The sequence below is a fragment of the Adelges cooleyi genome, unplaced genomic scaffold, assembly GCF_023614345.1.
Source record: "Adelges cooleyi isolate 19-005CV unplaced genomic scaffold, UGA_ACOO_1.1 ACOO_flye_CR_arks_rails_tigmint_CR_PRNA_23, whole genome shotgun sequence".
NCBI classification, from domain to species: domain Eukaryota; kingdom Metazoa; phylum Arthropoda; class Insecta; order Hemiptera; family Adelgidae; genus Adelges; species Adelges cooleyi.
The window spans coordinates 3,337,407-3,352,519 of NW_026095893.1; the positions used below are offsets into that span (position 1 = coordinate 3,337,407).

A 15,113-nucleotide genomic window follows, 5' to 3' on the forward strand; every position below is an offset into this window, starting at 1 on the left:
GAAACCCTAATCCCTATACGCGAGACGTGTGTGAAATTAGCCCACCATACATTCAGAATCGATCCAACAAATTTTAATTAATTTTTAAGTAATTGTTACCAGGTTTTTATAATTTGTAGCTTCTTACCTTATGAGAAAAACGCAAATAAAAAAAAACTATCATCAATGGTCAAAGATATGAATTTGTAAGTAATTGTAACTAAGTTTTTAAAATGTCTTTTGACTCCGCTTGAATAATATTTATTTTTATTGTAATTAACATATTAATGATAAGTTACGCACTAAATGAGAAATCTACCTAAATTTATGATTATGATTTTAGTATACGTAGAGTCAAGTGTAGACCGTAGTATTTACTTTATATTACATATTGACGTATTTAATTCTAATAAAGTACCTAGGTTTAATCATTCGGATAACGGATTTATAAAATGTATTTTAGAAAACTAGTTTACCGCCGGGATACCAACAATAAACGAACCCGTCATAAACTGTATACATATGTCATATACTATTATTATGTATACCAGTCAAATTGAATTTTTAGTTGATAATGTAATGATTATAATTAATACTAATTATATATTTTATATAAATTATAATTTATATTTTATAAACATTTATTAGAACTAATGGTACCTATCTATTTTAGTTCGTAATTTATATGTACAATCAACTCCATCTAGGAGTTACATTTTAAATCGTTAATATTTTTAATACTTCAGTAAACAGCTTGAAGTAATCATCAAATATTTTGTCACAGGTGAGTGGTGACATTACCATAAGAAATTCAGTGATAATAGTATACCGAATAGTTATAATAATATTAAGTATACTATGAGAATGTTCCTACTATGTATTTATCTAAGTTATTGAAAAATTAGGCATCTATATATTGTTTATTATTTAATTATATTTATATTTTGTTAAGTTAGTTTTTTTTACAAATATAATTTTTGCCAATATCTAATGATAATAGTAGTTTAATTTCTACAATATGGTTGAAGTTTGAGCAGTTACTGGTTTTTGGTGAACTAAAAATGGAAAAGTATGTCTTTATTTAAAACACAAAATTCTGATACATTATTTATGTAAGAATTTAATTTTAGTAAATTATTAGCCGACTATGAACAACAGTTTGGCGTTACAAGTGCTGAAATTACATCGAAAATCAGTAGACTTGCTCATATTACCGGCAGTAAGTTGTAAAATTGTAATAATAATATATTGGACATATTCATACTAGTAAATTGAGTTCCGATTTTGTTTCTGTAGTTGACAGAAATGATTATGTCAAAGAAATAGAACGGAATTTAGACGAAGTACACGATCTAGTAAGTAAACAGTATTTATTGTTATAGTTATTACTTTCCGCAATATAGCAATCACATATTTTGATTGTTGTGTTGTGTCGATATACTTGTTTCTTAGTTAGAACAAATGGACTTATCAGTTAAAGAATCTGATGTGTCTGTAAGAACTAAGCTTCATAATAGAGTAGCTAGTTATAGAGCTGAACTTCATCGACTGGCAAAAGAATTTGCAAGAGCAAAATGTACTGTCAACATTGATTTAGGTTCGTGAATGGAATCATTAAACATAAACAACTTTTAATATTAATTTAAACTATTATTAGAAGATGAAAGTAATTTTGTGGAAAATGAAGACGCGAGTTCAGAACAAAAACAAAGACTGTTATACACGTCGGAGCGACTTAATCGTGCTGGAATACAGTTGGATAATACTTATCGAGTCACTGTAGAGACAGAAGAAATTGGTTCACAAATATTGACAGACTTGAGTCGTCAGCGAGAGACTATGCATAATTCGTTTAATAGAGTAAGTTTTCGAATGAGAAAAATCAATTTTTAATCACTTTTTATAACATTTTATATTACAGCTAAAAGATGCTAACGCAGAGCTCGGGAGAAGTACTCGAATGATAAATGCCATAATTGTGCGTTCTCGGCAACATAAACTAATTCTATTTAGTGTCATGGCAGCATTTTGTTTCCTTTTAATGTTTGCTTTTTATCATACATTCCTTTAAACTCATTTCTACCACTAAATTATACTTATTATTTTTTTTTTTAATTAAAATTGTTTTACAATTATTTTTGTTTTTAAATCAATAAGCCATTGAATCTACAAACATTCAATATTAAATGTGATATAAATATGTTATACCAAACCAAATAGTAATAGTAGTTTAATTTTGACAAAAATAAATTAGGATATTAAATTCTATAAACTTGTCTTAACCTATTTATCTATAGCTATTTTTAATTTAATTTTTTTTTTATCTGGATTAAATTTGTCTTATTTAATTTGTAGTGTTTTATCACTTAAACACTATTATTTTATTGATGGCGATTATAACTAAAATTGTTTGTCATTTCTTTTAAAATATAGTATATGGGTGTAGAAAAAATATTATGATAGGCAGCAAATTTGTAATTCTTGTAGTAAGAATACAGTGCGGCAGTATGAGTCGTTGTAAACATTTTGATTCGTGGAATAGTGTTCAAATACAGCTATGTATACTAATTTAGTGGCTGGTGTATACTTAAAATATATCTAGTTGATAAATCATTAAAAACATTGGTTTAAAAAATTAAAAAACATCTGAAAATAAATCTTTGTAGTATAAGTACTACTGTCTACTAAACACCAAAGTGTAAACAATAAAACAAATATATATATTTAAACTTCTTTTTTCATAATCCAGCCAAAAAAATTACATTTGAAAGCCATCTTCAACTGAAACAAAAAACGTCTTGATCATTTCGTCGGTTTCTTTTTTAGATTTACTAGTAAATGTGGAAAATTGTGGAAAATCATTTTGTAAAATCTGCCAGAAATAAAAATAAACATTTAAAATGAATGCACTTTTAGATTGCTACTTTTTTGTTTAATACTTACGGCTGAACATTTTTTTGTAGCATGTTTTCCTTGAATATGCAAACCAACTACCATTACTGGTATTTTATTATTAAATAATTTATTTTGATCTTGTACACAGTCTTTTACACTTATACCATCACGATGTATGCACCTGACTAGTGTTAAATTAGTTTCCTAAAAATTATGTTAAAAAAATATATAGATATATAGGTAAAATGTCTTCTAATCTATATTACATGTGACTGTAAGGCTTGAACAAATCGTGCTGCCTCGTTCCCATTTTCAAATGCAACAAAACAACTATCTTCAGATTGCTGTTCACGTTTTGTAAGTGGCACTAATGAATTGACAGGGTCACTCGTTATTCCATACCTTCAATAAAAAATAAACTTCTAATATCATAAATGTCAAGCTCATCTTAGAAACTTAAAAAACAATTACTTGTTTAACTCCTCCGGAAAATCCAAACTAATAGGTACCTCAGTAAGCATCCAATTATCTCCTTCGTTCCATGTGTAATCATACACAGTTCGCCAATTGTTATTCCATATGTTCAAATTGGCTTTCTTGAATTGTGCTTAATAAAATTTAATTACTCATTTAAATTCTGTTCTTAAATTATATTAATTTGTTTAGAAACATGACCAATTACCTTCCAACTGATTGTAATACAGTTGGTAACAACTAAAACTCATTTCACGACTGGACTCTATTACCGGTTGTGTAGAACAGAATAATGAAACATTCAGAGATGTACAATCCCGCACTCTAAATTGACCACAAGCAACTATTATAGTAGTGTTGACTGTATCACGTACGAATACACTAAAATGATAGAAAATTATAATTTGAAAAATACTTATTATAATTATTAACATTGATATAGTACCTCTGTTTAGTCGGTCCTAATATTATAGTGCACCCTTGACAGTCATCGATAGTAACAGAGTCTGAATAATCCAATACATACACATAGGAATCTTCACAATTACGTACAACAAATTGTTGACCGCCAACTGTACCGGGTGCTTTGTACATTGTACTATTGGATAGATTCTCGATAACATAATCTGTTGGGTTCAAGTGCTTACGTTCTACCCTAAAAATATTATATTTTTTTATTTACATAGGTATAGAGAATACATGGCATTAATGTCATGGTGCAACTTGCCATGAGTAAACCAATTTTTTTGGCTCTTCAGACGCTACAGCCTTACAACAAAAACAACCCATTGTTACAATTTATTAACTACAGAAAACCTCATAAATACACGTCGTGAGTGTATGTGGTTTATACTAATGCCTACTCTCATTTCTTCAAATGTAGACAGTTGTAAGCATTAGTCGTCATGGCAACTACAGCAAGGGTATCTATCAACATTATCTAGGTATCTATCCTACTAAAATAATAGATATATATTACATTATGATTTATGAATACTATACAACCAAAAACTATACAACTATTTTAAAACCTTTACATTTATGGATTTATAAATGTTGTTGTACAACTTCATGTTGTACCAAAAACCGGCTGTTTTGTTAAATTTTCATTTTCAGGCATCAATTTTGACATTAACTTTTGGGTATGGTTTATGCGTTCAGCACACTCTAGCTATAAAACCATCAAAACTTAAGATCAAACTAAGGAGTAGGAAAAAGTTATGTATTGATTTGTGCACAAATTTGTGTCGAAATCATATGTTAAATCCCATTTAAACTTCAACCCTTGTGGGACAGGTTAAAATTAATATTTTTCATAAATTATTATTTTAAGAATAATTTGTATTGTATTTAAAAACTTTTTAGGGGGCTTCGAGGTTAAAATTCGAAAATCTACATTTTAAGGACCACCCTTACATACAAGGTGATGGATTAAATTGACACCAAATCAATAAAAAACAGGTTATCCAACCTTATAAAACTCGAAGTTGTAACTAGACAATCTTTGAAGACTATAAGGTTAAATAAAAATAGGGTCCAATCACAAATAAAAAAGTTGGTAGTAAAGTGCATTCAAATAAAATTGTTATTGTAAACTAATAATACATTTTAAAAAACATTGACAATCAGGTTTTAAAACAAATTTACTACAAAGAGCATTGGTAGTAAAATATAATGGCTTTATTAAAAATATTCTAAAACTATTTCAAATTATAATATTTATAATGTAGTATAGAGTATAATAATAAAAAAAAAATAATTTAAATGATTAAATAATTGTTTATCATACAAAAACTCAACATTATATATTATTAATTTTTAATCATAATATTTTAGAAGAAAAATGGTAAAATGCATTGAAAAAAGTATGTATTTTTCGAAATAATTATTACTAATTCTTAATGGTATAAAATAACATTCCATAATTTTTATCAATTAATCCACTATAATAAATAAGTATAAACTAAATATATTATAAAAATAAATAATTTAACGATATTATGTAATAATAGTTTTTTAAAATTTGTGATAAAGGTTATACAAGGAAAAAAATGATTTAAATGACATTGTTTAAGAGGTATTAATAGCAAAAAAAAAACAATCACAAGGTATGTTTAAAACATAGAAAAATTAAAAAGACGGTGGTGAAGATTTTAGAACTGCATCTAAGAGCAATTGTAAACCAGCACGTTCTTCCCGTAGCTCACTCAATTGATTTTGTAGATCTTGACAGACTAGACGTAAATGAGCATTTCTTTCTTCTAACCTAAACAAAATTTACAAAGCATAATAATTATGCATTTATATTTACATTCAAATAATTAAATGAGCGTTTTGGACAATTACTTGCAAAATACAGCATTGTCTGTTGGCCGAGAACTGAGAACTTCTGATTCAGCAGTAGAAGAGTTTTCATTGCTTTGCGATTCAGAAACTAAAAAAAAAATATAGATCACCAAGTTTGATAATTACTTATTCAATATAAAAATGTAACAAATTATTTCTGTATATTTACACACAGTAAAAATGATAAGTAAACGTATCGCACAAGAGTATAACTGTATAGGGTCAGAGTAATAATAAATAGATTAAATAAAATACCAATTAGCACTTTAGGTAATTAGCTCAACAAAAGCAATATTATATTAGTGTGATGATGAAATAAAACAATTTAGTTTATAACACCGTTTGTAATACATGTTTGATGTTGAGATCATAATATTTAAACAGAAAGTATTAGAATATAAATATAAGAAAATGTATTTCTTTGATTTGAATTTTGCCTCGCTCCACAGGTAAAGTGGTGACCGTCTTACACGGTAGTAGAAAGTTTGAGATTAATAAAACACGTGAACTAAATGTTAACAAAATGAATTAAACGTAACAGTGAGCATAACACATGTTATATTGATATCTAATAATCAAGAACATAATAAAATAAAATTTCTGAATTTATTTTTATTCTATAGCCATTACTTGGTTGGAGAATGGAAGAATATAAAAAATATTGTTATTTTTCAGTCAGTTATATATATATATATATATATAAAAGTACTTAAAAAACAATAAAATTTAATTGTTTTTAAATCTTTTTTTTTTCTAAAACTTTTTGCAATTCTAAATAATATTTATAATTTATACACACGATAATAATGATAAACAAAAACTTACGTGGCTTCTTGTAGACTTGAAAAGCACCAGGACACTGAGCGAAATCAGCAAACTGACCTGAATCAGTCCTTTCATTGTTTTGTCTCAATCCATTAATTTCACCATTTTTATCCTAAAACCCCAATTTCCAATAACTAAAATATATTTTAATGCTTACAAAGTTAGTTCTTACCGGACTAGGAGTTATTCTTGGCGGGACAACAGGCGGTCCGTGAGCAGAATTGACAACTACACTTTTTCCTAAAATATTTTATTTTTATAATTTTAAAATATTATTACAATAACAATAACATTTTAATACCAAGCTTATTGAGATCAAGAGAGGAACTTCGCATGTGTGAACGATATGGTCGTGGTGGTGGCGGTGGAGGAGGTTCTTTTTTTAATGTCATTACTGGTAAACTAGCTGGTCCAGAATTCCTTTAAAGAATTACTAATTAATAAATTACATAAAATTAATATGTAAACATTTGTAAGAAATTTCCATACAAATCATCTCCATAAAATGTAGGTAAAGGAGGAGGTGGTATAGCTCCTGGTCCAATATCTAAAAAAAATTAGTATGAGATATTTTCATGTTGTGAATCAAATTTTAGTATGATATTTTGTACCATAGTTATTATTTTTGATACATACGACTCGGTTTTTTTACTTGTGGTCTTTGAATTGCTTTTATTAATATAAAGTCTTCAGCATTATTTGACTGCACTTCTATTTCTTGGTCCTCTAAACATGTATCAATACCTGGTGTAACACGAACAGCAACTGGATGAAGTATTTTTGGATCCTAGAAAAATCATAAGCATAGGAATAAATTTAAAAAATGACCAACAAAAGTTTTAAAAACTAGCAAAGTGGGGACCAGAATACCCAGTTCCCTGGAAATTATTATAACTGAAACTGATTGAATCTTCTAATATGTTGTGAAACATATTTTATTAGTACATTTTGTATTTAATTAAGGGGAACATTAATATATTTCGTAAATGTTATGCTACTCACTTGTTCAACAGAAGATTTTTGAAAATCAAAATTTACCGGTTTTGGTCCAGGTGATGATAAAGAACTTGTTGGAGAATCAACGAACTTTGTCCACTAAAAAAAATAATAATATATATATACACATACAGTATGTTCCATAAGTTACATATATTTCTTATTTATGTTTATGTATGCAAGAAATATATATATATTTATTAATATATAAATATAATACAATGTCTACAAAAAATATGTCGCCACCTTTTAGTAAAATTGATCTTTTCATGAACTGGATGACCAGATATTATAAATTTAATTTCCTTTGTGTAATTTTAAAGAATTACATAATGTGAAAATCTAGTTGTTTTTTACACTTGGTGAATTTAATTTAATTTTCTAGACGGGTTTCCATAAAATGGATAATCACCTCATCACAATAAGTAAGTTATTTTATAACATAACATTTCATCTATTAAATGAAACATAATTTAATATTATTTTTAAAACAGGTATTTAATCAATTTATATTTCATTATATTATGTTAACAATGTTCAGTGGTTAAATTGCATAATCAGGACAACCAGTTCTTCAAAAGATTGATCTCATTAAATAAATTCAAATATATTTTAATATAAATTAATTTAACTATAAATAAATATTTATAAAAATAAGAAGGTCACACAGAATTTACTTCTTTGCTTTTGATACTGCTAGTTGGCGATACAATATTAGTATTAGATATGTCAATTTTTTGTGGAGACAAGTTTGGTGGCACTAATGATGGCGGTAGTTTTTTAGGAAGTGTAATGTTATTACGTCTTAGAACAACTAAATGCATGGCTAATTTAAATTCAGCTAATGAAAGCGCTCCATCTTTAGTTACATCCGATAGTTGCCTAAATAAAATAAATCATATTATTAATATAATTTGAATTTTTCTTTTATTGGATGTTACCAACCAAATTTCTTTAAGTTCGTGTAATGGTAATCGAGATTTTTCGAAAAAACTTCTGGCCACTGAGCCAGCTAAAAGTGCTTTTGGGTTAGGTTGTAATGATGCAAACTGTTCTTCATAATATTTACTCTGTTCTTCATTCATACTCCATATTCCAACACTATTAGCTGTAGAGACAGTGTCACAATCAGATGAATCTGCTTCTTCTTCTGTACCTAATAACTGTCGTTGTTCATCACCCCAAGCTAAAAACAATATTCTAATGCTATAACAGTAAAATAAATAATTTCTTATTTTAAATAATAATATAATAAAGTAAAAGATAAAAATAATCATAAATAAATGTAAATTTTACTATGGTAATGTAACATGAGTTGTATAACTAATAAAAAAAGAGTGGGTAGTGGCGGTGTGAAATTTTCTTTTGCTAGAAGCACAATAATTTGAATGGCAGTTTAGGTGCAGGATCTGATTATTTTTATAGAACTAAATCTAAAATAAGCCTTGAATAAATCGGAAAATTGCATTAAATTAAATTTTTGTATGGTCAAGCCAAACTAATTTACAGGTTTTACTGCGCTTAGATTTAACCAAATGTAAAACATACACAGACATAAGAAAAATTAGAAGAGCAAAACATAAAATTTTTTTTTTCAAAAACTACATGTTTCCATACATTTAATTTAAAAATAAATTTTATTAATATAAGGAATTTTTATTGGTTACAATATTTAAATTTAAAAACAGATCATAGTTTACAAAAATTAGCTGTTATTATTAGTTTCAAAATAGTATTAAAAATGAATTACCAGGGCCATGCCAATGTGTCCAGTTTTTATCTTGAACACTATTAGTAGGCGTTGGCGAATCACTGGCTGTACTCGACGCTTCTGTAGTTGAACTATTATGAGCTCTTTCCACATTTTCATCATGCTCTGTATTTATGATAACTGTTTGGCTGTCTGTCATGATAAATACAAAATACTGTCGTTTCTAAAAAATAATACAATTTTTGTATTTATTACTCGCCTTACCCTTCTTAATCAATACATGTTTTATGCTTACTTTTAGAAAATAACAAAAACATCATACGTGTACGACTAGATACAACAGACACCTGAAATTGATTGCCATGTAAATGATGTTTATGTTAAGTTCAATCGAAAATAAATTATTCGTTTGTCGAATCAAAGATTTATAACATGTACATGGGCTGTACAAGAATACACCGATACACGAGTGACGAGAAGACTAGACAAGTACAATGCACAAGAATCAATTAAACAATTTACTTATTATCATTAGCTATTAATTGATAAAAATAAATAAACAAAATCAATCAATATGAACTGATGTCCGTTCAGTGTCACGGTAACGAAGGCGCCCTGAAAGGTGAAATTATTGCACGGATAGAATATAATTCAACCAGTTTCTAACTTTGATGGCTCAATATTGTTGGCTGCACTGCTGCAACCGTCGTCTCTTTTGATTTACCATCCTTTTTCATCAGCCATTCGGTCGGCGTTTTTGATTATCATTTCTTTATTTTCGCGTGTTTTTGGCGCAATTTATTGTTTTTACTTTTCGGTGTTGGTTTTTTTTACAGGTACAAACTACAAAATATCTGTAAGTTGTAACGCAGTGCTTTGGAGAATTCTTAAAACGTTGTCGTACGACGTTTGTTGACTGAAAAAATAATTTTTAATCTTTTTGTAATTAACCATGGGTGACAAAGAAGGTGGTAAGTAGCATTTACATTTTGATTTGATGTTTTAATAGCAAATTTATCTGCATTTGTTGTATAAAATGTTTTTTGTGACGATTTCAGATACTTTTGACGAGGCAGTCGAAGAACGTGTCATCAACGAAGAATATAAAATATGGAAAAAGAACACTCCGTTCTTGTACGATTTAGTAATGACCCATGCTTTAGAATGGCCATCATTGACTGCCCAATGGCTTCCTGATGTTACTCGGTAATTATTTTCATGCCTACCTACTATAAAATAGTTGTTTACACTTTGTTATCAAAACATTTAACACGTCCAATAATTAAGATACTATACTATATTTTATTTGTAGTATTTTATATTCACTCCTGTATATCTAAATTCTAAAGCAAAACAATGTATATTACTAATTGCATTGTTAAAAAATCTTTATCCTTGATAAAATTAAAATGTTTAAAAATAAACATTGTGAAATACAATTAAAGATCTCATATAGATTGAGCTGTACGAGGAAATGTGATTTAAAGGAAAATATTTAATACAGTAAACAGTAACATTGAAATGTTATCGTATGAATTTTTTTAACTAAGTAGGTATTTTAATATAATTTAGTACATAAAGATAAAAGTTAATTCAAGTCATAGTATCTAACTTTCAACCAAGTTGGCTAATGTACCAACTGTATATTATTATTTAGTATAACTTTAAAAATGTTTTACCTACAGACCTGAAGGTAAAGAGTATTCTATTCACCGTTTAATTTTGGGTACTCATACATCCGACGAGCAAAACCATTTGCTAATTGCCAGTGTACAATTACCCAATGAAGACGCACAGTTTGATTCTTCTCATTATGACGGTGAAAAACAAGGTATAATTAATGTTTTTATTATCAACGCTAATTTTTTTCTAATAATTTTATTTGTGTTATGTAGAATACGGAGGTTTTGGCTCTGTTAGCGGTAAAATCGAAATTGAAATTAAAATCAATCATGAAGGTGAAGTGAATCGTGCTCGTTATATGCCACAAAATCCATGTGTCATTGCTACTAAAACACCGTCGAGTGATGTACTCGTTTTTGACTATACTAAGCATCCATCAAAACCAGACCCAAACGGGGAATGTCAACCAGACTTAAGGTTTTTTATACATATACATAATAACCCGTTTTTATCGATTTTTTTAAAGCTGTCTTTCTTAGAAAGTACTCAAAAAAAATTTGTATTTTGGACCCTCCTTTATTTTTTTACCATGGTGGCAAAAAATGTAACCATGTGACATGTCTTAATTTTTTCACTTACGTTTCGGACTCATTGTGGAGTTAATTTTCAGAGCGATAGTATCTGTTATTCTGTGGTAACTACTAAAATTGAAGACAGATACATCTGAAAATTATCCACATGATGATTAAAAGTTATTGAACTATTTTGAGAGGGTGAAGATAAGCAATTCCCTAAAAACTATCTAATTTTTAGATTTTTTTTATTTAGAGGGTCTATTTTTGCAGTGAAGTATGTATTAATCAAAGTTGATTGCTTAAAAAGTAGTTATTCATAAAAATAATTAAAATATATGCTCCAACTCAATGTTAATTAAGTGGAAACTTACCAAAGTGCTGAATCGCCTCTAAAAAAATTTTTGAGGTACTCCTTGTGACTGCCCTAGGATGGAAAACGCTAAAAAAAATATATAGAAATTGGCTTATAATATATATACACTGTGTGTGTAGAATGTAATAAAATAATTGTGTATTTTTTAGACTCCGGGGACATCAAAAAGAAGGTTATGGCTTATCATGGAATCCTAATTTAAATGGTTATTTATTGAGTGCTTCTGATGACCATACTATTTGTTTGTGGGATATTAATGCCACTCCCAAAGAGCACAGGGTCGTAGAAGCCAAAACAATTTTCACGGGACATACAGCCGTGGTTGAAGTATAGATTTTTTGCTACCTATATTTATTATATTTGTTAAAAATTCTGTTTGTTATTTTACTAGGATGTAGCGTGGCATTTGTTACATGAGTCTCTGTTTGGTTCTGTTGCCGATGATCAAAAACTTATGATTTGGGATACACGAGCTAACAATACAAGTAAACCTTCACACACAGTTGACGCTCATACTGCTGAAGTCAATTGTTTATCGTTTAATCCATATTCTGAATTTATTTTGGCTACTGGAAGTGCTGATAAAGTACATAAAACAATATTTATATTTATTAAAAAATATTAATAATCCTCTAATAGTATATTTTTTATTTATATAGACTGTAGCTTTGTGGGATTTGCGAAATCTAAAACTGAAGCTGCATTCGTTTGAATCGCATAAGGATGAAATATTTCAAGTACAATGGTCTCCACATAATGAAACTATATTGGCATCGAGCGGCACAGATAGGCGTTTGCATGTGTGGGACTTAAGTAAAATTGGAGAAGAACAGTCGCCTGAAGACGCTGATGATGGTCCACCGGAGTTGTTGGTAATTAATAAATATGTATATTTATAAAAACTATTAACATAATTTTGGGTTGAATAGAGGGATTAACACACAAAGTAATTACATTTGTGGGGATGCAGGCCAAATATTGCCCGGCCGGTGTCCAGTGGACGGCGGTCTGTGATTGTGAGGTTGTATTTGTATGTACCAGCCGCGCACTTTGTTTGATTACATGGTAGTGTTTTGACCGCGTGTTGAGGTGATTGCGCTATCTAGTTGTGCATCCGCCACACAATAGTAGATAATACTCTTACATACCGTATAATAAACAGTATGACATTAACACAAGTATATCATTAAAACTGATCAGATAAAGTAAGCCCTGAACCCTTAGTTAAATTGCTATTTATATTAATCTTGCAAAATTACACGCGCGTAAATCTACATGTGTTTACAAAAACAACATTGTTATTGTTAAAACTTTTCCTTGATATTGCAACATACGTATTAATATTATAATTAAAAACAATATATTATAATTGTGACTTATATCTTGTTGTATAAAATATTAATAAATAAATTGTAAACGCAAAATTTCATAATAATATAAAAAATAAAATATTAATTACTAATTATTATTCCAACAATAATTTTAATGCAAAATAGACTAAATAACTATTTGAGATTTATTGTAATGTATTTTCAGGACTAATCAAAAAATTGATTGTTGTGCAAACATTAAACTTATTTATTATTATAATATTGAAAAATATCAATTAAATTGTCATTTTATCTATAAGTAGAACTTTTACCATATCATTCTACTTAGTTTTTAATAATATATTTGAATATGATTATTACAATATGTTGTTGTCATGTATTAATAAAAATTGTTTGCTAATAGTTCATTCACGGTGGACATACAGCTAAAATATCAGATTTTTCATGGAATCCAAATGAACCCTGGGTTATATGTTCTGTGTCCGAGGATAACATAATGCAGGTAATTATTTAACATTCATTTATATTGTAGAAATTCTAATTATACAATTTCTAGTAAAAATAATAAATTTTTATATTATAATTAATAATATCTAATCAAAAATTAAAATTTGACAATCAAATGGCATCTTAAAAATATTCCTAATCAATCTATTGCACAATTCTTTCTATGATCAATTTCAAATCTGTTTAATATTTTACATGTATATGAAGAGTGAAAGTGTCAAACGTTCCAAGTGCCAAAGTATAAAAATTGAACTTTATTACTTGATTTGTATTTTATTCATTACCGGAAACACTTAAACATATTTTTGAGTTTTAAATATAATTGTTTTTTTTATAAATAACTATTCTTTACTTGAAAAATTTACAAAATTGTTTCCGGTAATGAATAAAATACAAATCAAATTATAAAGTACAATTTTTATACTTTGGCACTTGGAACGTTTGACACTTTCACTCTTCATATATTTTAATTAGTGTAAAAAAAGTCTTAGATGGCAAAAGAATGCAGTTAAATTTTAGTTTTTGAAATTTATTTGATTTTAAAAAATATTTTTGTTGCACTACGGTATTAATTTCCATAATACTTTTATTTTTAGGTTTGGCAAATGGCTGAAAATATTTATAACGATGAAGAACCAGATAATGCCAGTCCTGAAGTAGACACTCCCGTTCCTTAAAAAAAAAAGCTCTGCTTTTTTTATATTATATAATTTTTTTTTATTTTTCAACGTTATTTTAAGTTTTTATTGTAGGGTTTTAAATTTTTTTTAATCTAAAGTTAAGTGTAAATATATTATGCTTTACGCATATATTTGCTGCAACCCATTCCTCCGCCATTTAATTCGATGAAATTATTTTTGTGTAATCAAATTTAAGTAAATTATCTGTTTGCACTTGTAACTGTCTAATAGGAATGTAGATAAATAAATATCTTCTATTTTATTTTACCGCCACTGGTGTTTAGTTGATAATAAGATTAGCTATCTTGATGTAATTATATAATTATTATCTTCGTATTTATTATTACTTATTAAATATTTCTTTTGGAATAATAAACAGAATACTCTGAAAACGTAATGTTTTTTTTGGAAACAAGTTTAAAATTACATGGTTACAACTTATGTTACTTTATAAAATCAAGAGAAAAAAATAATTTTTTTATGAATGAAAGGTAAAAAATTGTTTAATGAAGAATGTTGCATATGATGAAAAAATAATTTATTCAAATAAATTGGGCTAAACCTTAATGTTAAAATACAAAGGAACAAAATAAAAATGAATTATAACAATATAAAGTTAAGAATGATGCAATAAGTCTAAACCAAAATTATATTGAAACCATTTGTAGTTTACAAAATAGATCTTACAATATCTCCAAGTTGTCTACTTAATAGTACAGCAGAGGCAATAAACATTGATCAGGGTGGGAAACATATTTAAGGAAAAAGAATATGTTATATGTTTAAGGTCGCTTTATT

The 15,113-nt window shown here is 27.7% G+C and overlaps 4 protein-coding genes across 4 annotated transcripts; 2 read left to right on the top strand and 2 right to left on the bottom strand.

Annotated features, from left to right (window-relative positions):
* The first annotated feature begins 812 nt into the window (after nt 1-812).
* LOC126835472 (vesicle transport through interaction with t-SNAREs homolog 1A) lies at nt 813-2,251 on the top strand. Its single transcript, XM_050568090.1, has 6 exons — nt 813-1,048; nt 1,110-1,198; nt 1,276-1,334; nt 1,432-1,576; nt 1,637-1,839; nt 1,901-2,251. Exons 1-6 carry the CDS (start codon nt 1,041-1,043, stop codon nt 2,048-2,050), a joined length of 654 nt encoding a protein of 217 aa, XP_050424047.1. The 5' UTR covers nt 813-1,040; the 3' UTR covers nt 2,051-2,251.
* Nucleotides 2,252-2,646: 395 nt separating this feature from the next.
* On the bottom strand, nt 2,647-4,309 carry LOC126835471 (protein XRP2-like). The gene is made up of 7 exons (XM_050568089.1): nt 4,076-4,309; nt 3,794-4,003; nt 3,557-3,729; nt 3,346-3,481; nt 3,141-3,276; nt 2,923-3,078; nt 2,647-2,851 (listed from the first exon to the last, which is right to left on the bottom strand). Exons 1-7 carry the CDS (start codon nt 4,135-4,137, stop codon nt 2,738-2,740), a joined length of 987 nt encoding a protein of 328 aa, XP_050424046.1. The 5' UTR covers nt 4,138-4,309; the 3' UTR covers nt 2,647-2,737.
* A 938-nt stretch (nt 4,310-5,247) lies between these two features.
* On the bottom strand, nt 5,248-9,779 carry LOC126835424 (ralBP1-associated Eps domain-containing protein 1). Its single transcript, XM_050568001.1, has 12 exons — nt 9,522-9,779; nt 9,266-9,449; nt 8,461-8,701; nt 8,193-8,397; nt 7,522-7,614; nt 7,156-7,306; nt 7,009-7,066; nt 6,821-6,939; nt 6,692-6,759; nt 6,520-6,631; nt 5,695-5,782; nt 5,248-5,614 (listed from the first exon to the last, which is right to left on the bottom strand). The coding sequence occupies exons 2-12, from the start codon at nt 9,423-9,425 to the stop codon at nt 5,479-5,481; spliced, it is 1,431 nt and encodes a 476-aa protein (XP_050423958.1). The 5' UTR covers nt 9,426-9,449; nt 9,522-9,779; the 3' UTR covers nt 5,248-5,478.
* A 189-nt stretch (nt 9,780-9,968) lies between these two features.
* Nucleotides 9,969-14,651, top strand: LOC126835425 (histone-binding protein RBBP4). Its single transcript, XM_050568002.1, has 9 exons — nt 9,969-10,197; nt 10,285-10,432; nt 10,912-11,057; nt 11,122-11,326; nt 11,947-12,124; nt 12,189-12,383; nt 12,457-12,669; nt 13,532-13,630; nt 14,232-14,651. Exons 1-9 carry the CDS (start codon nt 10,179-10,181, stop codon nt 14,310-14,312), a joined length of 1,284 nt encoding a protein of 427 aa, XP_050423959.1. The 5' UTR covers nt 9,969-10,178; the 3' UTR covers nt 14,313-14,651.
* The last annotated feature ends 462 nt before the right edge of the window (nt 14,652-15,113 follow it).